At 35.5% G+C, this 26560-nt stretch overlaps 1 protein-coding gene and 1 long non-coding RNA gene across 6 annotated transcripts in view; one reads left to right on the top strand and one right to left on the bottom strand.

Moving 5' to 3' along the window:
- LOC104910533 (uncharacterized) overlaps positions 1-26560 on the top strand; it is an 85040-nt gene that overhangs the window by 7096 nt on the left and 51384 nt on the right. The window contains exons 3-10 of the long non-coding RNA XR_014882826.1: positions 1009-1056; positions 2814-2877; positions 9268-9349; positions 11279-11370; positions 14549-14661; positions 14826-14875; positions 14949-15086; positions 19173-19285. This is a non-coding gene — a long non-coding RNA (uncharacterized LOC104910533). The remainder of the gene's footprint in view (positions 1-1008; positions 1057-2813; positions 2878-9267; positions 9350-11278; positions 11371-14548; positions 14662-14825; positions 14876-14948; positions 15087-19172; positions 19286-26560) is intronic.
- Positions 590-26325, bottom strand: IL15 (interleukin 15). Of its 5 annotated transcripts, XM_019614492.3 has the most exons (8): positions 26177-26223; positions 16992-17053; positions 16270-16366; positions 4959-5068; positions 3712-3793; positions 3267-3308; positions 1494-1637; positions 590-917 (listed from the first exon to the last, which is right to left on the bottom strand). In XM_019614492.3, the coding sequence occupies exons 3-8, from the start codon at positions 16321-16323 to the stop codon at positions 807-809; spliced, it is 543 nt and encodes a 180-aa protein (XP_019470037.1). In that variant the 5' UTR covers positions 16324-16366; positions 16992-17053; positions 26177-26223; the 3' UTR covers positions 590-806. The 5 variants fall into 5 exon arrangements, with proteins under 5 accessions (XP_019470037.1, XP_019470035.1, XP_003205459.1 ...); XM_019614490.3 differs by lacking the exon at positions 16992-17053 and having other exon boundaries at positions 16270-16389; positions 26177-26325; XM_003205411.5 differs by lacking the exon at positions 16992-17053 and having other exon boundaries at positions 26177-26310.

The following is a 26560-nucleotide window of genomic DNA, read 5'->3' as shown; positions in this document are numbered from 1 at the left end:
TAATCATCAATAATCTGTAATCATTGAACAACAGAACCAAGCACTGGGATTACTTTCTATTGAGAATACCAGAAGAATTTTCATACAAAAGATAAAACAGGCAAGGAAAAATCTTCAAATAAATACTCTGATTTTGGACTTAGAAGTCCTAGGTAAAAAGCTAGCTCGGTTGAGCTGAAAACCATAGTGAAATGGATACGAGAGAGCTAATGGGCATGTAAGACAAGTAGACCTCAGCTTGTTTTTGTTTCAAAAAAAAAAAAAAAAGAGGCAAGGAAAATTGTCAGACACATCAGACAAAACAATAGAGCAAGAGATGAACTTCTGGGAACCCAGATGCTAAAATAATGAATTTCAGATAAAAAAAAATGACGACTATAGCCAGTTGCTTTAATAGGGATAATTCTATATTATAATAATAAAAGAAGAGCTTTTCTCTGAAACTTCATTCAATCAGCTCTGAACTGATTTTTACAGAAAAGTTCCCACTGTGGATGTCTTTAGAACATCTTCAAAAAATTTCACTGAAAGCTTAATAAGTTGGACAATAATTTTTTCTTCAGTGGACTTACCAGGAAATAAAAATACCTTATGTCCAGGGGAAAAAAATCTTAAATTCCTTTATTTTTTACTTGCACGTATTCAGTTATGAAAACATTACACATTAAAGATATTTTATTTTATTTTATTTTTTATTCTGTGCAAATAGGACTAGAAGTGAAGTTCTTTTTAGTTCAGTGTTATTTTATCTGAGGTATGTTTCTTGAACAGTCACTGTTCCCAGCTTGAGTATTTTGGTCATTGTATTATTTGCATTCCTTCTGTATAACCTTTACAAAACTCTGTATAAATTCTGTAAAATTTTTCTCTTCATATTCTTCACATTGTTTGCATTTTTTTGATGTTGTGGAATTCAACTGAAAAAGAAAATGCAATAGTAAAGCAAGGTACTTTGTCTATTTGTTCTGATAGAGAACTAACCCTTTTAATTCTGTTTTTTGTCAATAGTTCCAATGCAGTCAGTTGCTACAGAAAGCACTGCTGGAGTCTTCTAAGGTATTCGTGTTTTGTTCCTGGCTTGATTTCTGAATAGGGTCACCTTTCATGGATACAGTGCTTCAGTGAGAGGTTTAAGTCACTTATCCCTCTGAAAATTGGGACACTTCTCTATTTGCGACTAAACATACCCAAGTTTAGATACTGAAGTTACAAACTATTATTTATATACACACATTCAAACATTAATGTCTGCATGTCACAAGTATTTTCTTGGATATGAGTCCTGGGAGTGTTTTTCTACAATCACCAAATACTGCTCTATCCTTTTTATATGTGTAATTTTCTCAGTGTTATGTGCATGTGTTCCTGGTTGATTCCCCTTTGCTTTCATATATACCATCTTGCCTCTTCCAGATCTATGAGAAACAGAATTTCTGATTTTGAAGAAACACTTCTCTTTTCCATTTTATCCACAGACTTTTGGTATTACTTACATGGGTAGTTTCAAATCTCGCATTTCCATTTTTCCAAATGTTGAATACATCCTGTGTTCTACTACATTTTTTTATACTACATTCATGAAGAATCACTTTCATCTCTAAAAAAAAGCATCTCATTACGGGTTCCTGGCATTCTTTCTGGAAAAAAATAATAATAATAATAAAAGAAAGTTGTAGCAGTTTTAAGATTAAAATGGGATAAGTGAATGTGGGATATAATTTACCAGAAAGTGGTGATTTTTATTTACTTAGTATCTCATAACTATTCAAGAGTATCTGCAAAAAATTAACTAAGAGCTAATATATCACACACAGGCCAGCCAATTTCCTATGACAAAATGAAGCACTATGTCTTGACAAACAACACAGGAAAATAATAATTAGGATAGGAATATGGTAAAGAATTAACACTAATGGAATTAAATTAATATTCTTAGTAGTTCTAACACTTATATTGAGAGATCATTATTCAGAATAATGGAGAGTGGAGGAGGAAAAAGAAAGTAGATATTACCCATATTTTACAAATAAGAAAAAAAAGCTCCAATGGCACAGAAGTACCATTTTTTTTTTCCACCAAGTCAACAATAAAACCAAGAACAAGCCCCAGGTTGTCTGATTTTCGCATCAAGCCTTTCCACTTTAAGAAAATCTTCCTGACGTTACCAGCTAAGAAATTGGCCTTTATAGTGTGTTAACTTCAGTGGCTCAATTCAGTCAAGAGAACGGGTGTGTGAGAATGGACATGTATGTTCTGCAGCTTTTTTTTCCTATTGTGTACAGGGGTAACTGCACAGACACATCAGAGTCTGCTTTCTCAGGCTGTCTAGGTGCACTGAATGCATCAATGTTACCGTATTCTGCATGCACACTGAGATTATTTTGCACGGATGTAGTAAGCCCATTATTTCTAGGATATCTCATTAACTCTGCATACCGGAATCATGTATTGTGTGCATTTGGCACAGTCATTGTGTGAATGTTTATGCTGTCAGGAGGAGGTTGTCTCAGGAGCAGGCTACTGCCAACTTCACCACAGCAGTGAATCCAGCTCATGTAGCACCAGGGCCATGCTAAAAGTAACCGCTAGGAGTAGGGTACTGGTTGGATTCATGTTCTTAGAGGATTGCATAGAATGAAGACTGAATTCCACAGTAAATTATGAAAAAGTCTCTTCAGGAATGAGTTTATGGAAACCACAACTTAGTTAACAATTATATTAAAAATTAACTTAATTTACTGCTTGTAGGATAAATCATAATCTCCATCAGTTATAAGGCTAAATCCTTGACATTACATATTATTTGTTTCTAGGCTGTAAAAGCAGAGAATTGCACTGGCAGATGTTCACAGTTCCTTTCCATATTGCACTTCTCAAGTAAGTAACTTCTTTTCTTATTATAGAATTCTAGTGCATGGTATTAAATAATAATCTTAGGACGTATTTTCTCTGTCACTCCTTCACTTTCTCCAATTACAAATGAGTATCAACATTATTTTTCAGTGTTTGCTTTGATAAGATCATTTTAGATCATCCCTTTTAGTTGAATAAATTTAATAGCAGCTAGTTCAGTAAAATTATTTAGTACCAGCTTACATAATTTATCATAAGTAATTTAATTTGCAGAACTCTGCCTTCCAAGGCAAATGATTTGGTTTCTGAAACTTTTCTCAAATGAGAGCAAGTCTACCTTTGGAAAAAATTGCTAGTAAAGAAATGAAGTTACCATAATAGACCAGTTTGAGTCACATTTTAATTATACTTACATCCTCGTCTGTGTTTGCAGTATATAAACTGACATCAATGTCCTAAAAGGAAAGAAGAGTTGTAGTTATGAACAATAACAGGCTTAGAAGTAAAAACTAGAGCCATGGATTCAAGTTCAACAGGTTAATTAATCCAGATACTGGAACACAGTGAGACAGTGATCTGAGAGTCACCTAGTAACCTGCAGGATGAGCTAACTACCATACCCTCTGCCCCTTTCTTCTTTCTTTATCCAATTAAAGAAATTCTGGAAGAAAAGGAAAAAAATAGAGCTTCATCTCCAGTTCCCTTTAGCTTTCTATTCCCTAAATGACTACACAAATAATATCCTACTTCATACTCCTTGTCACTGACTCTCTTAACTGAGTACTGTGCTAAACAGCTAAATGTGTAGTTATGTCTGCTCCTATGATTTTATGAAATAGTGACTTTTTTTGAACTTACTTGAGATGTCTTGATCAGCTCCAAGTCTTTCAGAACTTCTGACCACTTACAGTGATTTGCTTCTGTCTTTGGTACATACGCACTAGAAGAAAAACAGTGACTACTAGGCTAAATAGAAGGTATACACATTGTTTATGCTGAGAAAAGACTCACCAATTATTTAGATACTAAAAATATGTATACATATGTTCATGTGTGGAGCAAGTACATTTGACAACTTGTAAAATCACAGAGCCACATTGTTTAAACAAAAGATATTTTGTGTGTGTGTGGTTTTTTTAAGCTAGTTTTGTAAGACATAATGCAAGAGAGTCAATTATTTCTTGTATATTACCTACAATTCTTTCCATGTATCACAAAAAATAACAAATTCCTAAATCTCTTATACTGAATTACTTTTCCTCCCACTACTATGAAATTTCTGTCTTTAGCCCTGTAGAAATATTGTATGTCATTTTACATCTAATTTTTCTGTGTACAGAAAAGACTCCTTCTGCCCTGAATAAAATTTTGCATGGAGTGAACCATAAAAGGATAGAAAGTAGACTTCTTTCTCCTCTGGAAGATTATTGCACTGCGAACTGTGATTTTAATGTGTCCCTTCATTTGGATCCCTTTCAGTATTTTTGTATTATAATGTAAGGCAATGAAAGGAAGACAACAAATTGATTTGGGAAGTTAGTATAAAACAAGCAGCTGTTCACCATTTAGGTCTTAAACAAAAGCTGAAAGATAACAAGATTTTTGGGAAAGAAAAATAAAAGAGGTATTATAACAAGAATCAGAGGACACCCCTGATTTTTCCTTCCCGGAAGACAGAGCAGAAACGTTAGACCTTAGTAAACAATTTGACAAGAGAATGGGATGCTGGCACTAGAATCAGGGTCAGTTTTCTAAGACAGGAAAGTGGAGTCAGGAAGGAAACACCTAATGTGCATAAACCAGCATACATATTTAAACATGTTCACGTTGGTTTTTTCACTGCAAAGGAATATGGAAGTCTTCAAATGCAACTGTTCAAACAACTTGAGGATTATCATGGAGATGAAGGCTGATACATTAACTGGATGGAGCCTGATCAGAGAAAAAAAAAGAATAAAGCAAGGGACAATGGCCTAAAGAGAACTCTAACCTTGCTTAACAAGGCAGGAGAGGAAGCAATTGGAAGCAATTACAAATAACAACTGTAATAGTAAAAACCAGATAATTTGTATTTACTGTCTTATTAATATTAATTTTGTAGTTACCATAGGAAGAAGATGGTTAGTCCAGTCTTATTCTTTAAAAGGCAAAAGAAATAGCTGTTCAAAAGTAGGTACAGTTGGTACTGGAGACAAATATTTTTCACGTGTATTTTCTGAAAAATACAACCAAGAAGATAGTGTGTCATAATTTTATTTCACATAACTCTTTTTAGTTCTGACTGAATTAATTTGACAAGACATCCAATCAAGGCAAGACTACTGTTGTGTGTATATTGAAAGATCAACAGATCTGTAGCTTGTAGTCAGTTTATGAAACAGTAGAAAGTCAGATGACGTAAAATTACAAACTCATCCTGTTTTCCTATCTGTTCACACTGCAGGCTACTTTAATATAAGAATAGTATTAAAGATCTTTTATTCCATTTTCTATCCTGCAGATTTTTCCCCTGCCACCCTGTTTCCTTTTTGCCACCCAAATCTTTCAAATCATTACAGTTGTAACATGATCTACAATATCATGACTGCGTATATGTGAGTTGCTAGATACCCATATGCCCAGTGCTGTATTTACATGTATAGATACTTAAACTTTTAGACGCAATAGATATTTATAGTATTATACCTACTATATGTCCATCTAATACTGGGAAGTGATTGAAGCATTTAAGAATTCTTTCATTGGAGTATCAACTGGAAATGAGAAGGTGTGAGCTGTACATTAACTGTTTTATTTTGCACAGCCTGGGAACTTTTGTTCCAGAATCGCAAACCCTTTTATTTGAGCTCATATAAGTCTTCTTCACAGAGGTAGGTTAATTACCTGCAACTGTGATTTTGATCCAGTGTTTAATTTCTTATCAAAATAAGTTTCTTTCATTGTGGTTTATATCCACACAAATTTACAAGTGCATGTTTAAAAATTGATCGGAGAGCATAATAAAAAAAAAAGCTAGTGAATATATTAGAGTGAAAGGCCTATCCATACTTTATTGTCAGGTTTGCTGCTAACTTGCTGCAAGCCGTTTAACTGTGATTAAAGCATCTACTGGCAAGCCTAAGAGAGCAATACTTGCATGTGCCTCAGGGGAGCTCTGAAAAGTACTTGTAACAAGTATTTGTTACTGTTTTAAACAGAAAATACTCTAAATTGCCTTGCTTCCCAAACCAAAAGATTTTGGTGAGATAATATAGTAACCACACCATCACCTGAATTTCCACACTCAATAAGGGAAAGTGGTGCCAGATTCTTGTATTACTTTTGTGTCCAAAATCTACTATGTAAGAAGTATGTAATTGAAAGGTAAATTCAATTTCATACCTAATGAAAGTATGGCCAGATCGATAATATCTTATCCATCTTCTGAACTATTTCCGTTACCTTTAGCCAAAGAATGTCTAAAAACAAAGCTGAACCTGTTACAATTTCCACAACCAATGGAAATAAAAAAGAATACGACTATTCAAACCAAAGCATTAATAACTAATGCAATAAATACATTTTTAAACAGGACTCATAAAGAAATACATACAACTTAGCTGTTGTCAAAACACTTGAGTAATTTTATTACAATATAACAGAAAGTCTGCCACCTTTCCACACTGTTTAATCTGATGTTTGTCACATTTTCTGTAAAAATATTAAAGTAACAAAACAAAGCAACTCTTCTATCATTTTTTAATGTGAATTCTATTTATTTTGACTTGATTTGACAGTTCATAACAATTATCTTTTTTAATTACTATTTTTAATGTATTAATTTAAATGAAATTCAGAAATAATCTTATGGAAGATTTCTGGATACATGCTAAGAAATTTAAATCTTATTTCTTGTCTTCAGCTGAAAAAAAAAACATTCTTGTGTTTAAAAACACACTTTAACAAAATTAGTCAAGATGTATTATAAACATTTAACAATATGTAAACATTCTGATCATTTTACAAGCTAGTTTTGGTCAAACTAAGTACGGAGGCTGTTAATAAAAATGTCAGACAAAAATTATATTGGATCTTGAAGTGTTTTTCAGCTTTTGATTCATAATTAATATGTTGGGGCCTTATGAGCTGATTTGAAGGGGAAGTCTAGGCCAAATATGTTATCAAATTTATATCGTAGAAAAAGCATTCAAGGAAAATAATCCATTACACTACCTAGTGAGTAATGAGCCAGGGTTGACGTTAGTTTGACATTTGTTTCATTTTTTTGAATAATGTTTTTAGCTCTCTGTGATGACAATGGAACACTGTCTTCTTAATGATTAATGTGGTTGTCTTGATCTCTGATTTTCTTCAATACAGTAGGCAACCATCATATAGTAAGGAAATAATTGTTCCTTATTTGAAAATTAAACTTAGTTTTTAGGTAAGAGACCTTTTACTAATTGTAATATTTAGGGGATTTCATTTGTTTATAGAGCAAGAGGTTCTTAAGGTCCATTAGATCACCTAATACGTTGTTTCTACAATTCAGGGCAGTTTTCTACCTGAATGTCTTCAATATTTAATGCGAACTACTATCAGCAACTTAAGAATGCTATCTCGCTTGCTTACTTTGAGAAACTACTCTTCTGCTTTGAACACACGTTGTTATTTAAAACTTTCCTTATGCTAGCATTAAGTTTTCATTTCTTACTCTGTTTAATCATTAATCAAGTTTGTTGCGCCTCTGATACTTGCCCTTGTTTTATGCACAATTGAACTTTGGACTTTGAAAAGAAAGCAAAACAGTTCACATTCAAATATATATATGTATTTTTTTCCCTTGTAGGTTGTAACCTGGTAATCTGCAACACCAGAATAGGGGTTAAAGACTGTAGTGAATATTTTTTATTTATTTTTTTATGTAAGATGCAATTGAGAGTTATGATAAACAGAAATAATCTGTTTTGAAAAAATAAATTAGTTTTTTCATCCAAGTTGCAATAAAGCACTTATCCTTGAGTAAAATATAAGCCACAGTAGAACTATTGTCTCCTTAAAAAAAAAAAAAGGAACTTAAGCAGATGACAGAAGTTAACAAGACAGAATCAGCTGCTGATTTTGCTGTTTTAGCTGTCACAAAAAAAAAAGATAGTCAAAAGAAAATATTCAAAGTTCTATGTAGTATTTAAGTTACATGCATACATAAAGGAATTTACTGAAAGCTAAAATTATGTGACTTCATTTATGTGCCATGTATCTGATTTCCTTTATTATTATTGCTTGTAAATTTGTCAGTGCATCCTTGAAATGTGATAATTATAATTCGAAAAATGTAGTTGCTCTATAAGTTAGTTTTATCTACAGTGGTTCACTATTCTTAATTGTTTGTTTCCATAGTTTATTAATATAAAAATTTTAATCATTCAATTGAGAAAATGTGCAAGAGCGGAAGACATTTTCTTACCCTGCTGAAGTAAGATTCTCCTGCTATGTCAAACATCCTCTACCATATTAATATCAGGCTTCTGGGACCTAAACATTTGCACTCTCAGTCAGGTCTCTAAAGAAAAGAGTCCCACTGGTTGCCATTTTATGATGGCCTGAAGAAAGAATTGCTCTCAGAGACAGAATCCCCTTCAGAATCTGAGCACAGAAGTGGTATCATGTAGTGCAAGATAATGCTGTCCTTTCTCCTTGCCTGCTTTCCTCCAGAATGAGTTTTCTCTATATTGGCCCTAGGGGTTTTTCCAGTGGGTGTGCCCAGGCGTTTTTCAGGAGAAAAGCTCAAGATGGAAAAGTACAAGTTCCTGCTCCTTCTGTGATTTTATCTTCTTGAGAGTTGAATACGTTTTGTCAATTACCTTTAGCTACCACAAGTGAATACAGGCTCTTATTACCTAACACCAGCACAAAAAAATACTAACGTTTGCTTTTATCATATTCATACAACTATGGAACTCACAACAGTGCTTTTGTGGAATAACTGAGTATTTTTGTTCTTAATTAGAGAATTTAGATCCTGAACCTACAAGTTCTTTATTTGAGCATTTAATTTCAATACTGATCCTCAGTCTACAACAGCTCTCTCCTTCACAACGATCTCTCATAGATATAAATACACTGACAGCAGTCTTCTCTCACTGTCCATATACCCTAACTATTGTACTGTCTGGGATGGATTTAAGTGTTTTCATAGATTCTTGAATGGTGCTGCGTTGTAAATTTGTGACCAAAATAATGCTGATAATACACCAATATTTTAGCCATTGCTGAACAGTTTTTTACACAGTTAAGGCCTTCTCTGTTTCTCACTCTCCCTCCCTGCCAGCAAATAAACTATGGGTTTTCAAGGGGCTGGGAGGGGACATAGCTGGGACAGCAGTCCCAAGGCATATTCAATACCATATAATATCACATGTTTTAAAATTTCAGATAAAAGCACAGCTGGGGATGAGACAGTGAATTTTTTGAAGTGCAGCCATTGCTTGGAAACTGGCTGGACATTGATCCACTGGTAGGAGGTGGCAAGTAATTACTTATGCATCACTTCTGTTTGGGTTTTCTGTTATCCTTCACTTTTATTCATTAGGCTGTTTTTATCTCAGTGAGTTTTCCTCACGTCTGTCCTTTCTGTTTTATCCTCTGTACATCTGACTGTGGGAATGGTGAGCAAGCAAATGTGTGGGAGCTTAGCTGCCACCACTTATGCATTGATATGTTCTTGGTTTGCTGGAATACTTGTTCATTTGCTTTCGATAGTCATGCAGTTAGATTTCCTTCTCCTGTATGCCAGGCAAAGAAACAAGAAAGTAAAGTTTGCAATGCCTGTTTGAAAACATTGCCAAAAGGTCACAGAATCATTATTATTCCAGTCAATATCTTAAACATTAGAATTTGAAATGAAAGAAGTTAAATCTTTCCTTTGACCTTTCTTTTGCAAAACATGTTTGAAGCCTGGGGCTTGTATCATTTATGAAGATGGATCCTATGCTTAGCTGTTGGCCTAAGAAGAAGTTAGTCCTTGGTGCAGATAATGATTTTATATCTCTCTGAACAATCTTGCAGACACAGCAGCTGTGAAACCCAAAAGAAGTACAGCAGTCTTTAGGCAAGATATTTCTAGTTGAATATTACTATTTAGATCAAGAGCTTTCCTTTTAAATCTACTTTCACTAATTTCTCAGTGTAACTCAGAAGCTGCAGAAAACAGTGAAAATGTTTTTCAGAACATACTCTCCTGCATAAGTAAGCACCTGAACCACAAGAGATTGTAAAGGACATGAACAAAACAACACAAATAAGAAAAGGACCAGCAGATCTAGTCATAGCTGAAGTCTGTATAGCAAAATAGGTACTGATCTATATATGCTTCTAGGCAGTCCCTGTAAATATATTTGTTATATTTTCATGCCTTGGCAATGAATATTCAACAGAGAACTAAAATAGAATTAAAGATTTTGTGCATTAGGGGGTAGGCTTTTAAAATAAAAAACAGCATCAAAGAAAGGAACTTTAAAAGTCAAAGTGTAAGGTCTACCATAGTGATGGAGAGAAGATGAAAACCTTGAGTTTGTAAAATAGTTACCACAGGAGCAGCTGTTAGACAGTATCTCAGACTTAGCATAGTATTTAGCTCAGGGACAGTGAATTATATCACACACTAATGAAGATTAAACACAACAGTTGCAGTATCAAAAGTGTGAAATGAGGCAGTATTGTGAGACATTTTTAAATTAAAGAAAAAAAAAAGTTGTAACTTATGACATCCTTATCAATGATGTTGATGACGGAATTGATTGCACCCTCAGCAAGTTTGCTGATGCCATCAAGCTGAGTGGTGAAGTTGACACAGTGGAAGGAAGGGATGCCATTCAGAGGGACCTCAACAGGCTTGAAAGATGGGCCCGGGTGAGCCTAAATGAGGTTCAACGTGGCAAAGTGCAAGGTTTTGCACTTGGGCCAGAGGTCCAAGCACATGGGATTTAGGAAGAGCAAAGTTGGCTCTGGATTTGCAGAGAGGGCCTCAAGACCTACTGTCTCCAACTACAGCCAGTTGTGAATACCAAGAGAAGAGTGTACTGATATTTGCCCGATGGGCTCTTCAATCTCCAACAAAGTACACACATTTAAGTATCAGATTTAAGGCTAGTATTTTCATCTTTATAACTACTCTAGCACTTCTTCACATTGTTTATCAGTATAGATTTTTTTTTTTGTAATGGATTTTTAGAATTTTAATTAGCAGTTCATTTTCCTTAAATATTTTTTAACTTACGTTTCAAATTTAGACAGGCAATGTTAAGTTCTAAACATAATAGAATATTTTAAGTAGTTTAAAAATGCAAAATGTTACTTTAATTAAGCTTCTTCGCATTGTAATTTTCTAAAGAGTACTGCTTTATATAAGCGTATATAATCTAAAGGAACCTTTTTTTTTTTTAAGGTCAGCTTGAGCTTTCTGAAAGTCATAATGTCACTACTTTGAGTAAATGTTCGTATTTTCAGTCATTACAGTGCAACAACTCTACCCAAAAAGTAAGTATTTTTTTGCTTTGTGGATTCACTCTATTTTTGTTTCAGTTCACAAGCACTTTGAGAACATTTTCATCATTTGAAATAGCTACTTCAAAACTGAAGGACCTATTAGGAAAGGAGAAAACAAAGTTTCTTCCCTCTTAGTAAACTGTGAGTAAAAAATGGAATAATTCTACATACCTGGGAAAAAGTGCCGTATTTATTTTGGACACTGAGACAAGTACCTATTTTAGAATTCTTTATGGCCCAGAGAAAAGTCACATCCCATAGACCTGAACTTATGGTCAGCTGTAGGGGTGATAATATCTATATCCTATTGAATTCAATAAGATTGAGGTTTTTATCCTACTCTAATATGTAGGCTGATTTTTCTAAATCCATGTCTTTCAGAAAATGTGAGGGATACTGAGCAGAAAGAAAAATGCACTACTTTGAGAGTGCTACTTTTTTCTTCTGTCTCAGAATTACTTTAGATACTCATTTAATTCATGCAAGACATGATTCAGATACTCTTAAAGTGTGTTACTTATGTTCTCATTTCTTCAGAACAGATACTGATACAAGTTTTAAGCAAAATGCAAAATGCAAAATGCAAAAAAAAAAAAAATAAATAAACCAGCAAACAAAAAAATCATTCATAATCTTCTAGGATAACAGTTAAGATACTGAGTGTATAACTTGCAAAGCCACTTAAGAAATATATGTTTTTAGTATGTTTAATATAAAGATTTCTTTGATTTGAAAATTTATTTTAGTGATAATGTGGACCTTTTCTTAAGAAAGTAACTGAGATATATAAACAGATATAAAAATTAAGGACGCTGATTTAAATCAAAGTTTTTGTTTTAACTTGATATTTAAGTTGGGATAAAATGGGTGACATCAATTGCTTTGAGAGAAATCATTCTGTCTGAGTTCCCGGGTGCTACCATACTTTTGATATAGTATAAGCAATAAACTGTTAGTGTAGGTTCTGGTAAATGCCTTCAAGTCTGTTTCAGGGTACATTTGGATCTGAGAGGCAGGATGTCTCAGGACCAGAGGCAAGCAAAATTCCCTTAAAACTGTCAGAATACTTTATTCCATCCCAGGATCATTCTTCAGTCAGGGGCCTCTAGGTCCCCAACACAAGATTCTAAAAAGAACAGAGGGTAGCTACCTGTCCTTCATCTTGTTGTGTCATGTCAGTACTGAAAGCTCACTTCTATTAAGAGTAGTGCAGAACTTGAGTTGACCTTCTCAACCTTTATTCATTAGTCAACATTCAGTGCAGTATTTCACTCAGTTTCTTGATGAAAATTGTCACGTATGCACAGTGCATAAATTTGTATTACTGTTGAGTCATTTGTTTTTAACTGGATGAAATCTACTAGAAAACCACTTCTTCCTCACTGTGACCTATTTATCTTGTAATCACACACAGTTTAAAATGAGAGCTGAAATATTCATTTGCCATCTAAATTATGCAAAATAATCTACAGCCTTCCATAAAATCTCATGAATCTGAGAGATGTTTTCAGTTACATAAAGGCAGGAGATGAGTGAGATTTTTTGTCTTGTAACAGAAAAGAGGGGAAAAAGGGAAGAAAGAAGGAACTGTTTTAAAAATAAAATGTTATAGAACATTGGAAAAGTTTCACAAATATTCCCTTGCAAAAAAAGTTGTATAGGTACTTGAAGAATTTACATTTACTCTATCAGTAAATGTATGAGCTTTAGACCTTTCTTTTGTATCACTATGTGTTTATAATACACTCAGACACTGTTAGATAACACCAGCAGAGATAACAATGGTTAGTAGCATAGAGTTTTTTGAGCACAATGCACAAGTCATGTGTTTCCTGAATACAGAATAATAGAAGAAAGAGGGTATGAAAATGAGTAAAACTATCTGATGTTTATATCCTCAGGACTTCCATCTGCTGTAGATTGCTTTTTCTAAGCTGGAGTTAAATTTGAATGTTAGAAAGGATAGCAACACTTTGTTTTCCGGTCAGCTAAACAGATAATCAGAACAAAGCTCCATCTTTGTCCAGCGTGTACACCACTCTTCCCCCAACATATATGTATACACTGTGTTTCTGCTGAGAGAAATAAGCCTGACCCCTCATAAAACAACATTGTTAGGCCAGAGTCTTCCTCTGTCTACCTCATCATTCAAGAGTACAAGAATCTAAATTCTTCACTACATCTCGAAAAATTTTACACTGAAAACAGATGAGGTGTTTCTGAGATGAAGTTTTCAGTAAAAATTTCTCTCCAGGTCAGGGAGATATTTTCACTGCATTTCCTTCAGATTTTACTATAAAAATTGAACAAAAGAGTACACCGTGAAAAACTTTTGTTTCAACTTCTGCAGAAAATGAACATTGGACTGACTCAGTAAAATCTTAAAGTTATCCAGGTATATCTATAGATGTTATAAAGCTGTAAGATCTATTGAGCTGTATTCTATCTTGTTTTGGGTCTGGGTAAGTTTTCTAATTCAGTAGCAGTATACTGCATACCCTGAATCTCAGCAGGGTATTAATGACTTTGAAGGTTTTGCGGTGAAAAAAAAAAACAGCATTCCTTGTAACCATATCTGATGCGATATATCAGATGTAGATTTTTCTAATTTTCCTACCTGCTTTTCCTTGTCTTCCTTGGGTCTGCAGGAGCTAAACATAAGTGAGAAGAGCCAGGTACACTAGTTCAAAACGAATGGAAAAAAAAATAGCAGGAAGCTTCAGCAGTTTTTCTAAAGCTGTGCTTGTTTGTTTCACTTGTGATGAATCTCCTAACTTCGCCAAATGCAACAGTGTCAATGTAGTGAGCCCTGCCTGCAAGTACTGAGGCCACAAGTTTTAGTAAGTCTATGCTACTTGTAAGACAGCAGTTTGCTCTGCTGTCCTTGACATGTGTACAGAAAGACAAGAAGAGTGAAAAGAGGTGGGGTTGCCAGTGATTCATCATCTTGTAGCCTGAGTGAAGAAATATGCACAGCTGCAGTCTGCATGTGTCATTAATTTTAATCTGGAAAGCTTTTCTAGGCTGTAGTTTTAACTGAAGTAGTCTTGAAGAGAACCATCTATTTCTGCAGTTGTTCCAGCGGATGTTTCAGCATACTCTTATGTTTCTAAGTACTGTCTTCTGATAATGACTTTTTTTCATACAGGCTCCTTTCTTCTTTTTGCAGGTGGTGAACTGAGCAAGTAAGAAAAGGAGTATTAATCTTTCTATATAAATTTGTCAGTTCTGAAATTGGAAGTGCTCCTCAGTGGAAGAGATTTTATTACCCTCACTCAGAAGGTATGAAACCGAAAATAACAGCATTACATCAATTTCTATTTGACATCTGTGATAAAAGTTGTATTTTCATCTGGTTTGGAATGTTTGTTGCATGATTTTTCCCTTTGTTCCTTTCATGATCTGGAGAGCTTGTAGATTGAGCACATCTTCATTCACCTTTGCAGAAAAACATGATTCAGGTTTCGGCTATTGAGTTGGAGATCCTGGAGTAAAGGTAAAACAAGGCAAGACTGCAGTCTACCCTAACACTAGAGGAAAGCTGTAACTTAGAGGTGTATCTCCAACAGGCAGCCTGTTCAGAAATGAAGTGGAACAGCACTCTCCTGGACCTCTCTAGGCTGTCTTGGAGGTTTGTCTCATAGCACGTTCACCCTGTTATAGCCTAACTAAGTCACTTCCCAAGAGGATATAATTAAAAGCACATGGTAAGTCATAGAAATGCACACTGATGTTGCAAACTAATTTCCATGCTCACTTTTAATTTTTTTCTTTTTTGAACTTTGACAAATTTTATTTCTTGCACTGAATAATAACCTGGTTAGGATTTGTCTTATAACTCTGAGGGGAAACAAGGGAGTGAATATCCCTGGAGCTCTTTTGAAGGCTTTCCTCTCCTTACCAACCTTGGTAGTCTTGTAGTACAGTAGAGGAAATAGCTAGATAATTACAAAGATGTAACAAAACGCTACATATAAAACGTGATTAAACTGTGAGTACGAGTTAGACAAATAAAAAAGCATTTCAGTTGTTTTCTAGACCTAAAGTTGATTGTGTTAACAAAAAATAGTGCTCTGTATACTGAGGATGGAGAGTGAAAGTGGAAGCAGTGGTGGAAACTGAAAAGTCTGCTCTCTCAATGGTGTTGACGTGCACTTCATAGAACTGTTTATCCTGAACAGCCGAAGTCAAGAGTTGCATGCACTGAGTTCTTCAGTAGGAAAATAGATTCAACTGAATAAGGAACAGGTATTGCAACATATGTCACAGAAAAGAAAAGAAAAAATAACGAGATTGGGGCTGTTATATTTGGGGCACCTAGCAGTCCAGCTCCCAGATGAGGCTGACAGAGTTGGCAGGGCATGGCCAGATGAGTGTGTACAGGCATCCAAGCCTCTCTGTAGAGAGTTGTATGCAAACCTTGGGGATACTGAGTTCCATCTGGAACCTTGTGGATTATTAGAAGGCCACCAGATCATGCTGTTTACTAGAGATGCAACTGACACTGAATCATCCAGAAAGCGTTTTGAGAAACTCTGACGAGTGCTAGAAAGTCTGAACAGTTGCAATTGTCCTCCTATACTGAACACACTTGGGTGTCAGGAGTTTCTGCCTCACAAGTTGCAGGAGGTTAGCTAGAATTTAACTGTAGAAAAAGAAAAAAAGAAAGGATCTGTAAAAATCCAGACCCGAGGCTGGAAAAAGTAGAAAACAGTGTGAAAAGAAGATAACAGAAAATAATAGAGAGCTAGCAATCTTATCTAAAATACTGGAAATATTTCCAAGCTTTAAATTTGCTGCATTAACAGTTTTTCTTGTTAAGCTATATGAGTAACACTAAGAGCTTTGCAGACACTTCATGAAATGTCAGATTGCTTAAATGACACTTACCTGACTCTCCAGCTTTCTCCATGCTCCAGCAGAGTTTTGTGTTGGCTGTGCCATCCCCCAGCTCACTGCAACATCACTCAGAACAGCAGAGCCGAATCTGGATCAGGCAGGTACATTTAGCTGCAATAAATCTCGAAGTGGCTCTCAGATAATCTATCAAGAGCATTCCAACCAACCGGCTGAAATTTTACAGGGGACTTTCATAGAAACACCAGATATGTCTTTCCAAAAGGATTACTTTTATCTAGAGAGCAGACACCCATCTTAGACTGTATCTCTGAACACTGCAATATAAGAGAGGAGAGAGAATCTGGAACAGCTGTATTGTCATCAAATAATTTTTTTATGACTTCTGATGAAAATTAGAACAGAAGTTGTAGCTAAGTTAGCTATTAGGAAAGTCATTAACATCAGCATAATTTTGTGATTTGTAAAGGGCTAGAAGAGTTCCCCTAATTACATCAACAGAGCATGACACTTGTTTTCAATAGTTGCTTTTTATGTGTCAGCCCAGCTATGCAATTTTACTTTCGTTCTCCTCTATTTTACAAGGTAAATTAGAAAAGAATAAATGAGTCAAACCACACAGAAACAAGGTCAGGGCAGCAGCAATCCAGTGTGCCACTTCTTTTAAGCAGTGTTTTCATAGTAGGTATTATGGCAGCTAACTAGCTCATTCTCCTTTTTATTATCTCTGTATAGATGAAATGATAAAAACTTACTAGCACATTTTCCTTCTCCTTTATAACTTTTTTTCTACATTCACTTTGAAGACTTGCAGGTGCTGGGGTTGGAGAAACAAGAAATTTCTTTTGTCATAACAGTGAATTTTGTATTCACAGCAAGACTTTGAAGACATACAGCAGAAAAATATGAAGACACTTTGGTAGTACAATTTATCTGAATATTAATATTTGTATTTTTGATAAAAGCAGTGCAACATAATCTGCAAGAAAATAAATCTCCAAAGCTACTAATTTATTTACCGTTTTTCATATTGTACAGATAGCCTGTGAAGTTACAATGTCTGATTTTAATTTGTCTCATAGATGGACTTGGTTTCTTAGATTTAAGTCTGATTTAAGCTTTTCCAGGCTGGGAATTTATGGAACAGGCTGATGAGAGGGCTCTTAAACTGCACTTGTTTAAACAGAGCAGTTGAGAGTCGAGCTGTATAGTTGTGAAAGAAGTGGGAGTAATTGTCAGTTCACATAAACACAGGACAGTGGCCTTGCTAGCATTAAGTAGATGTGGTGGGACATCACATCACCTTTGTGCTGCAATTGCTCGATACAGGCTTGCAAGGAAAGATGAGCAGAGAAGACCAGAGGGTGCATAGATCTAGAGCAAGAACCTCTGGTGTACAAGGAGTGTGAGGCCTGATAAAAGGAGGAATCAACATGAGGACATAACAGTGAGGGTCTGCTGAAGGATGCTTGATCCTGAAATGAATGAAGCTGTCTTTAAACAAATGGAAAATGTCTCCCATTTGCGGACTGGATTAAACTACCCAGCACCTGATGGAAAGTGAAGATGAAGGGCTCAAAAAATCCATTATGTTTCTGAAGTGGTGCTCCACATGATACAAGCTGCATCTGAAGTACTAGGTACAGTTTTAGCCCCACCGTACTAGAGAGACTGCAAAACTGGAAAGTCTGCACTAAATTGTTTGGAGACTGAACACACAGGCTAAGGGACTTCGGTTTGTGCAACATGGAGAAGAGAAGGCAAAGAAGATCCTGTTTTGGTTCTTTTTTCCACCGTATGAAGAGGTTATAGAGAAGAGAGAAATAAACTGTTACTGGGGATATACAGTAAAAGAAATGGAGAAAACACAGTGAGGGCAGTTATACAATAAAGGAGGCTTCTTAAGGAAGTTGTGGAATCTCCATCCTTAGAAATGTTCAAAAATTAGCCAAACCTGGGGCAACCTACACTAATGTTGTCCCTGCTTTAGTTGAGAAGCTGGGAAGGCTGATCTTTAGATACCTCTTCCAATATAAATTCTTTAATGAAATTAGGTGTTGGATTAAAAAATAATGTGGTAGAGGAGGGGAGCAAAAATATGAAAACATGCACAGATGTGTGATTGGATAAACATTATTTTCTTAGGAAATTAAATTAAACTCTGATAATTTCAAATGTATAGACTGGGGAAACAGTCCTATTTCTATTTATGTAAAGGTGCTATTGCCTACAGTTTTGTTAGGGCCTTCTGTAGCTATGTTTCTAACAATAAAACTGTTTAGGTCACTTTCAGCTCAAGATGAAATTGTTAGATCTGAAATTTCCTATACTGAAAGTCTTATCAAACATAATTCAGTCATTTCCAAAAACAAATGAGCAAATGAAAGAACTAAAAGAACTAGAGAAAATGTTTATAACCACTTAATTAAAACTCTGCTTTTTAGTAATGTGTTCTATTTGGCAGCCTAGAAAATCTGCACAAAGTTTGCAAAGTCAGAAGTGGTTAGTTCACGTAATTACAGAAGAGATTTCCTGGCAATGATTTTTTGGTCTCCAACAGTCTCTTCATAATAAACATACTCCATCTCAGATCTTCAGAGGCAAGCAGAACTTAAGGTATCAAAAAAGGCTTCCAGCAGGAACGATGCGGTGAAAGCCAGGGAACAGAAATCAGTGATGCTGTTTGCAACACAAGAGAAGAATTTGAGTAACGTGGCTGGATGAAGGGCATACATAAGAGAGAGTGGAGGTGAAAGGAAGGAGGGAAAGCTCTGTTGTAACAGAAGTAGGAGGATTATATGATCACTGAACTATATTCTTCCCCAGAAATAGAAACTGAATCCTACTCTCCTTACCTTCCTGTGAATTCATAACTTTAAAAAGTTACCAAATCTTTAGTGATAGTATGGTGTAATAATTTCCTTTTTCTCACACAGGATTTCTGACCAAAATGGATTATGTTTGCTGAATAGGCCAATCTTGTGAAAGAGACTGTATCAATCTCTTCATCTGAATACAAAAGGAAGCAGAAGATAACGGAAAGAAAAATGTAAGTTCAATGACAAGAGCAGTTGAGTTTAGTAGTTCTGAGGAACAATCTCAACCTTCACTTCATCTTACCATCTCCATGTGATTTGGGCAAGCGACTTAACCCAGATTTTTCACAAGCATCAATCGTTTGGATGGTTGGACTAGATGATCTTAGAGGTCTTTTCCAACCTTGATGATTTTATGATTTCCCTCCCACATGAAATTTGGTTTTAAGTTGCTTTGCATGTCTGCCTTTAGGATGACTTGCCTCATGCTCCCCAAGCATATGTTTCTAGTCCCTACAGTCAGCTAGCTCAGATGAAAGTTTCTCCGGTACAGGTGGTTACAGTTTGAAGAAATAAGTGTCCTCTACAGATCTTAATTCAAAAAATAATTGAGTTATCACAGCAGCAACAGAGCACACTGGGAGCTATATACGGACATAGACAATCCTCAGGAATGTTTAACAGTCTCTTAAAAAAATTCATCTCCAAGTATCACATACCAGACCCCAAATCATTAGATTCTTCAGATCTTTTTTCATTTATAAAATAAAATTCCCATTTCATTATCCTTCAGGGCTTTTGAGAAAATGAACTAATTCATGTTCAAGAAGCAATTTGATACTGTACTGCTGAGTGCTATAAATGGAAGGCAAAAAAATAAAAGATAAAATTAATTATTCTACATTTACAACACATTGCAAGCAATGTGCAGCAAATCAGATATGGGGATGTGCAAAAGATTATCTAATTTTTCTATTTTATTTCTATACATATATATATTAGTCAGAGTATAATCTCATTTCTTGTGCCCATATAACTAATTACTATATTATAAAATACAGAGGATACTTAGGCTGTAGACTTCTTTATGATTAAATAAAAATGATGTAAAATTAAATAAAATTAATGGAAGAAAGCTGTAAGCAGTCAGGCGACATGTGAAGATGTGAAGACCAATCCATTTGACTTTTGCCATCACCACTGTCTGATGTTAGCAATCACAACATCAAGTCAACTTCCAGAATCCCCAGCATGTCTTGAAAAGAGGAACCAGTGCAACCCTCAGTGCCACCTTCTTTCTCATTCCCTCTGCTGTATTTTGGTAATCTGTGCTGCACATAGCAGTCCTAAGTACAGCTAATTATTTTAATTGTTGTATCAGAATTTATTCTGCTCCAGAAATGTGAAACACTATTTGATCCAATGACTCTTCCAAGTATCAGCATAAGTTAAAACTCTACCTAGCAACTACAGCCCCACCAAACTATACTAAGCAAGGATATAAACCATACTTTGTGTTTTCCACTGCAGGCTACAGTAAATAAGCCTGCAGGAGATTATTGTTACTCCCATTCCCACATCCTTAAAAGCATGTTATATGCACCCAGTTTAAACAGGTATGCAGGTGCCTGTTGTTTTAAAATGCTTTTAGACGATCTAATATAACATTCAAGCTGGGAATCATCATTCATAGAATCACTTAATCATCTGAGTTAGAAAAGACCTTCAAGATCAAGTCCAGTAATCAGCTATTGAGTCCCATCACTAATCCTTGTCTATTAGTGCCATTAGTCCACACTTAAGTACTTCCTGGGATGGAAGATTCCACCATTCACTGGGAAGCCCATTTCAGTGCTTGTGCGCCTTCTCTGTAAAGAAATTCTTAATGTCCAATCTGAATCTCTAAACAAGCACAACTTGAGACCATTTCCTTATGTGCTCTCACTCATCACCTGAGAAAAGAGACTGGCACCCTCCTTGATACAGCTCTCCTTGTGGAGACCAATAAGAACTCCTCGCAGTCTCTTCTCTAGACCAAACAACCTGTTTCCTCAGCCATTCCTTGTAAGTTTTGTTTTCTAGTCCCTTCAGCAGCTTTGTTGCTCTTCTTTGCACACTCTCAAGGAATTCAGTGTCCTTCTTGCAGCAAGGGGACCAAAACTGAATGCAGTGTAAGGTCTCACTTATTGCATGTACAAGGGAAAAATCATTTTCCCGATCCTGCTAGCCACTATATTTCTGATGCAGGTCAGCTGTCATTGGTTTTCTTGGCCACCTGGGCATGCTGCTTGCTCACATGTCAAACATTTAACTAAAAAACAGATAGAAAACATCCATAGCCTCTGCCTTATCTACTAAGCAAGTCATCTTGTCACAGGAGATAAGTTCAATCATGCATGACCTTGCTTTCAAACACTGGCTTCTTCTGATAACATGGCTGTCCTGCGTGTGCCATGTGAGGGATGCAGATACCTATTTCTCTTGCAAGGAGTAACCAGCTGCAGCTTTCAGGATGTCAGGAGCGTAGATTTCCACGTTCCTTCAATACCTTCCCCTAATCCTGTTCTTATTTCCCCTTCTAGGAAGACAGCGACTCTTTGTTACTTGCTAGAGGTACAAGCAGGCACTATTGGTGTAGGTGCTGTAATTCTTAACTAGCCAGTGTGGCTTCAAGAAAGGCAGCTGAGTTTGTGCCCAATTTTCCATCACCGTTGAGTACAAAATTATAATATGCTAATAGTAGTTAACAGCATATTAACAGTTATGTGATATTTAGGATATGCTGAATGAAATTTTGTCAGTGTTGTTATTCCTGTACACAAAATGAATCTTCTACAGGATCATTTGTTAGCAAGATCATTATATCAAAAATAGCATTGTCATATTTTGTATCTGCACATACGGTTTTTGTGGGAGACAAGAATCTGACATTACCAATAAGCTTAAGTCCTTGCTTTGGCATAGGCAACAAACTTCTCCACACCATCCTGAGCTGTTTTTTCAACTGTAGGGAAGAAAAGTACTGAGCACTTCATGCTGACCTGCTCACAGCCTTCTGGCAGGTATTACAGCCAGTAATTGACATTGTTGGCTAGCTATTCACCATACGGCAATCTTTCTACTCAAAAACAATTTGCATCCAATAAATTTGTTTCATTTGAATTTTTATTCTTGAAAAGACCTTTTTCTTATTTAAAAAGGGGCTATAAAGATGCAACAAATTCTAGTCATGTGTGTACTGGTCTAGGAACTTTGATATAAGATTTTTATCTGTCATAGAGTCTAACCTTATAGTCTAAAGGTATTTTTATAAAGCAGGCCTTCTAAAACAGTTCCACAGGGGGACAAAGGGGATAATCAGAGGTGTTTTTTTAAAGAGTTTCTGAGCATTAGTGGTAGAGTTAATTGTTGAACTATTAAACTATAGGTTGCAATTCATAGCAGCTTATAGTCACAACAATTTCTGAGTGATCACCCTTTGCTACCATTAAAGACCTATCTCATCTATTATAGCATGAAATACTGTAAGATGGTTTGTTACCTGCTGATAATAACCTACCAGCAAGGACAACAGTTTAATTCTATACTAAACCTCCTGCTGGCAAATAAATGATTTCCAAATACTTCTGCTCTTCCGTTGTTTTTTCACACAAAAAAAGAAGAAGAAAAAAAAAAAAAAAGGAAAAAAAAAAGGAGAAGAATCATTTTCTTGAATAACTAGCCTTATCTACCCATGAATCCTGATGGAGCTAAAGAATGTGAAGAGCTCCCAGCCTGGACCTCTCAGAGAGAATTGCAGAATATTGTCTTAAAGGTGATCCTGGCCATGTGAGATCTCTGCTTACGCTGAGATAGTATGGACAGCTTAGATGAAAATGATATCTTTTTGCAATGTGTCTTCCTTCAGATTCATCTGAGCATGGGATCTTAGCACCAGCTTTTGTAACAGCACTGGTTGAAGAAGAGGAGAAGGTACTTTACTGCTCAGGAACCTTTGAAATTAACAACTTAGTTGTTGAATCAACAACTAAGGTTCATTGTTCAGCAAGTAAACAGTGAAGAAGTTTGTTTGTTCTGGGATCATTTATCTAGAATTGGAGGCCCCTTTTTCTGTGAAAGGATAATCTGTGTGTTTAGGTACTGGGGATCTTGTTATAAATTCCATCTCTTTGAACTCCTGCTTAAAAGGGACCTTTGTGCAAATTGTCCCATGATCTGTTAGCAGTCCTTCCTACTCAATTTTAGTCCTTACAGAGAGAAGTGCGTCAACTTGTTTGAAAATATGTCAGCATTTATTCCCAGAGTCATCTGCTGTCCTAGCAAAATCTGTAGAATGGAAACTGGAAATCTGGGCTGTGTGAAAATAAAAAATAAAAATTTGGGAACTACTTATAGAAAAATAAGTTATATATAAATAAATGCTTCATATACATTTCTCAGACTGATAAATAGCAGATAACAAATAACAAATGGTAGGGACTTGTCCTCTTCATTTCTGAGCAATTTTCAAACTTCAGAAACTCAGGGAAAGGCACCTCTGCAATTTAAAAGGCAAGCTAGTGAGTGACAAACACAAAAGGCAGCTTGCCATCCCAACTAGTGACATTTTTGCCTGCTACCTCAGTTGTATACAACTCACTACAACTTCACATTGAGAGCCAAGAAGTATTTATAGTAAGTGAACTTGTAGTAACAGCTTGGATTTCCTGATGATGGCCTGCGCTGAAAAGATCATCACTAGTAATGACTCATCTATGACAGTGATATTGAACAATTTTGTTAAGGTGTGATATCTTTATAGGTAATAAGGTCATAAAATTGTAATAGAAAAAATAGCCCGATTTGCCTCATCAAGAGTGGAAGACTCAGAATTCAGCAACTCTGAAAAATAATTCCAGTTTGTCCTAAAAGATCTCATAGATAAAATGTTGTTCTTATTAAGACAGCAACCAAAAAACAGTTGCCATGTACTAAAATACACTATCTGGGGATTCTGTGGCAAACTAAGACATGCAACTGCTTAGAGCTAAAATGTTAGAGTAAAAACTGTTGCTCTGCAGCCTTTTTGCATTTATCTCTGAAGTCTGTGCAAATTTTGCCCTCTGAAAAGAAAGTAAATAAATGATACATTTGAAAAGCAGAAATATTTTAGCATGTACACACAGTGAATGGATATGATTGAGTTGTTTTTGTTATGCCTAAAAACACTACACATTGACTCTAGAGAACTGGCAGCATATTTTGAGAATTCTTGGTGCATTATATTGATGTAATTTAAATAATCTTTAAAAATACTATCCTTCATTATGGGTTTAAAGGTGTACAGAAAAACATGATTGCAAGGGTATTTACTGTCCTTGGGTTTAGCTTTTTTAGCTGATGGTGTAGTGACAAATGAGAGGATACAGCAACAAGACCATATCATGTAGAAAAATAATACGGATAAAAAATGTACTTATGTGCAGACTAACAATTTTATTCCATCAGTTGAGGTTGGGCTGCTGTCCTTTATTGATTCCTGAAAGCTCTGTCCTGTTTCCTGAAAGTGATACCCTGTGCTAGCCTCCCTGCAGAAATGATCTATTTTACAACGTTTTTGACAGAATACAGAGGAACAGTTCCCACATATTTCTGCTCCTGCCTGTGCTGGCTTCGTAAAGCAGAACTCTCTGTGCACAGAGAAAAGTATTTGTGAGAACTGTCAGCACCTGACAATAGGAAGTTTGTATTAGATATATTACTGGCCACAGCCTGGAAGTTGTTCATGCAAAGGCAAGTAACAGCAAGCTGAAGTGAGATGAGACGTTTAATTCTTCAGAAAAAATATAGCATATTATTCCTGTTACCCAATAACTCCACATCAGCTTGTATCTCTGTTCTCTTCAATCCTTTTCTATTTTCAGTCAAAGTCTGAGACACCTTAGAATGGAATTGCCAATAATATTTTTTTCCCCAGGGAATTCAAACAATTTTAAAGGCAGTAGGATACATAATGTTGGTGATCTTTATTGTTCGAATCTGCAAAGCTAAAGTAATTATGACAGGCTATAAAGTTGCTTGTATTCTTGGAGTTCAGAACAGTCCAGTAGGCTCCAAAGAAAGGAATTCTATACTTACATTTGTTTATACTATGTCAATCTATGTTTATATATATCATTCCAAGAGAAAATAACTGAGTGGTATCTTTCCATTTGTCTGTCACATTTCAAATAAATTAGTATCTGTATGTGGAAATGAACACATTTATAATGGGCAAAGGAATTTCTGTGCTATTGTCTATCTGGAAATAATGAAATAATACATAATGAAATATGAAACATAATGAAATAATGATAATCAGGAATTTCTCCTGCAATATCACACTGTTTTAAAGGAAAGCAGCATATATATACCTGCTGTACATAGAAGAAATCATAAATGCTGTGTTATATGCTCAGTTAGGAGAATTTCTGGCTTTTACAGAGGTAGTTTTGCAGGTAATTTTGCAGGTCTTAAAAATACAGTCCTTCACAAGTTCCTCCCCTACGTGTCCTTTTCTTTCTTTCTTTGGATTTCATTATGCAGAAAGTGTTATTTGGATAGCAGTTTCATGAATGCAATTGTTTAGTTGGCTTACTAACCAGATAATACTTTCCTAGTACACTACTATCAGCTACTCTATCTCCGTAACACCATTTTCAGTAGGATTCTACTTGACTGCAGTTTTCAGTTCTGTACATATATTTAACGTTCTTTCAAGAGCATACGTCAAGTTGGTAAATAATTTTTCTCCCAATCTTTTACCTCTCTCCTTGTTCTGTTCACTGGTCTCACAGAAGTGTCTTTTTTTTTCCTCCTTATCTTTGCTCTGTGAGTTTGTTAATAAACAATGACAAACTTTCACTGACTAGCACCAATTTTCCATATTTTCTAATGCCTCTCCTACAGGAGAAATGTGAGAGAGGCACCAGGTAGCTGGTGATATATACTTGAAGTATGGTTCTTTCATTTATAACAGTCTTAAAAGGCAACTAAAAAATAATAATAATAATTGAAGCTAAGCAGTATGAATTCTCTCAATCTTTTAATACAAGAAAGACATTTTGAAGAAAGCAAAAGTATGTTAAAGTTTGTAAAATACTTACAAGCTTCGGAAATCTATGTAGCAAGTTGATACGGAAACTAGGATTAAGTTTGCTCTGGTGGAGTACTCAGTGCTCCACCCCCTGCTCCATTCCGTTTTACTTTCAGTTACATAATAATTTAGGACTGTGTTTATACATAATACAAAGTGGAAATTATTCTGACCACAGGGAGCAGATTTCACAATTCGATTTGTGAGCAATGCTCAAACCTGGGGGAAAAAAAAGAAAAACAACAGAGGGAGGCAAATACGTCTCCAATTTAGAAGGCAGGCAAGTATGAACAGCAGCTGCTTACTGTCTCAAGTAGCAACAGTTACATATGCTATCTCTTATTCCATGAAGGGTGGGAAGCACGTAGTTTGTGCCCTCGTACAGTCCTGTGCC

This window comes from Meleagris gallopavo, chromosome 4, assembly GCF_905368555.1.
Source record: "Meleagris gallopavo chromosome 4, MGAL_WU_HG_1.1, whole genome shotgun sequence".
NCBI lineage: Eukaryota > Metazoa > Chordata > Aves > Galliformes > Phasianidae > Meleagris > Meleagris gallopavo.
The sequence above is the reverse complement of the archived record's forward strand: the minus strand, read 5'-3'. Positions and strand labels throughout refer to the sequence as shown.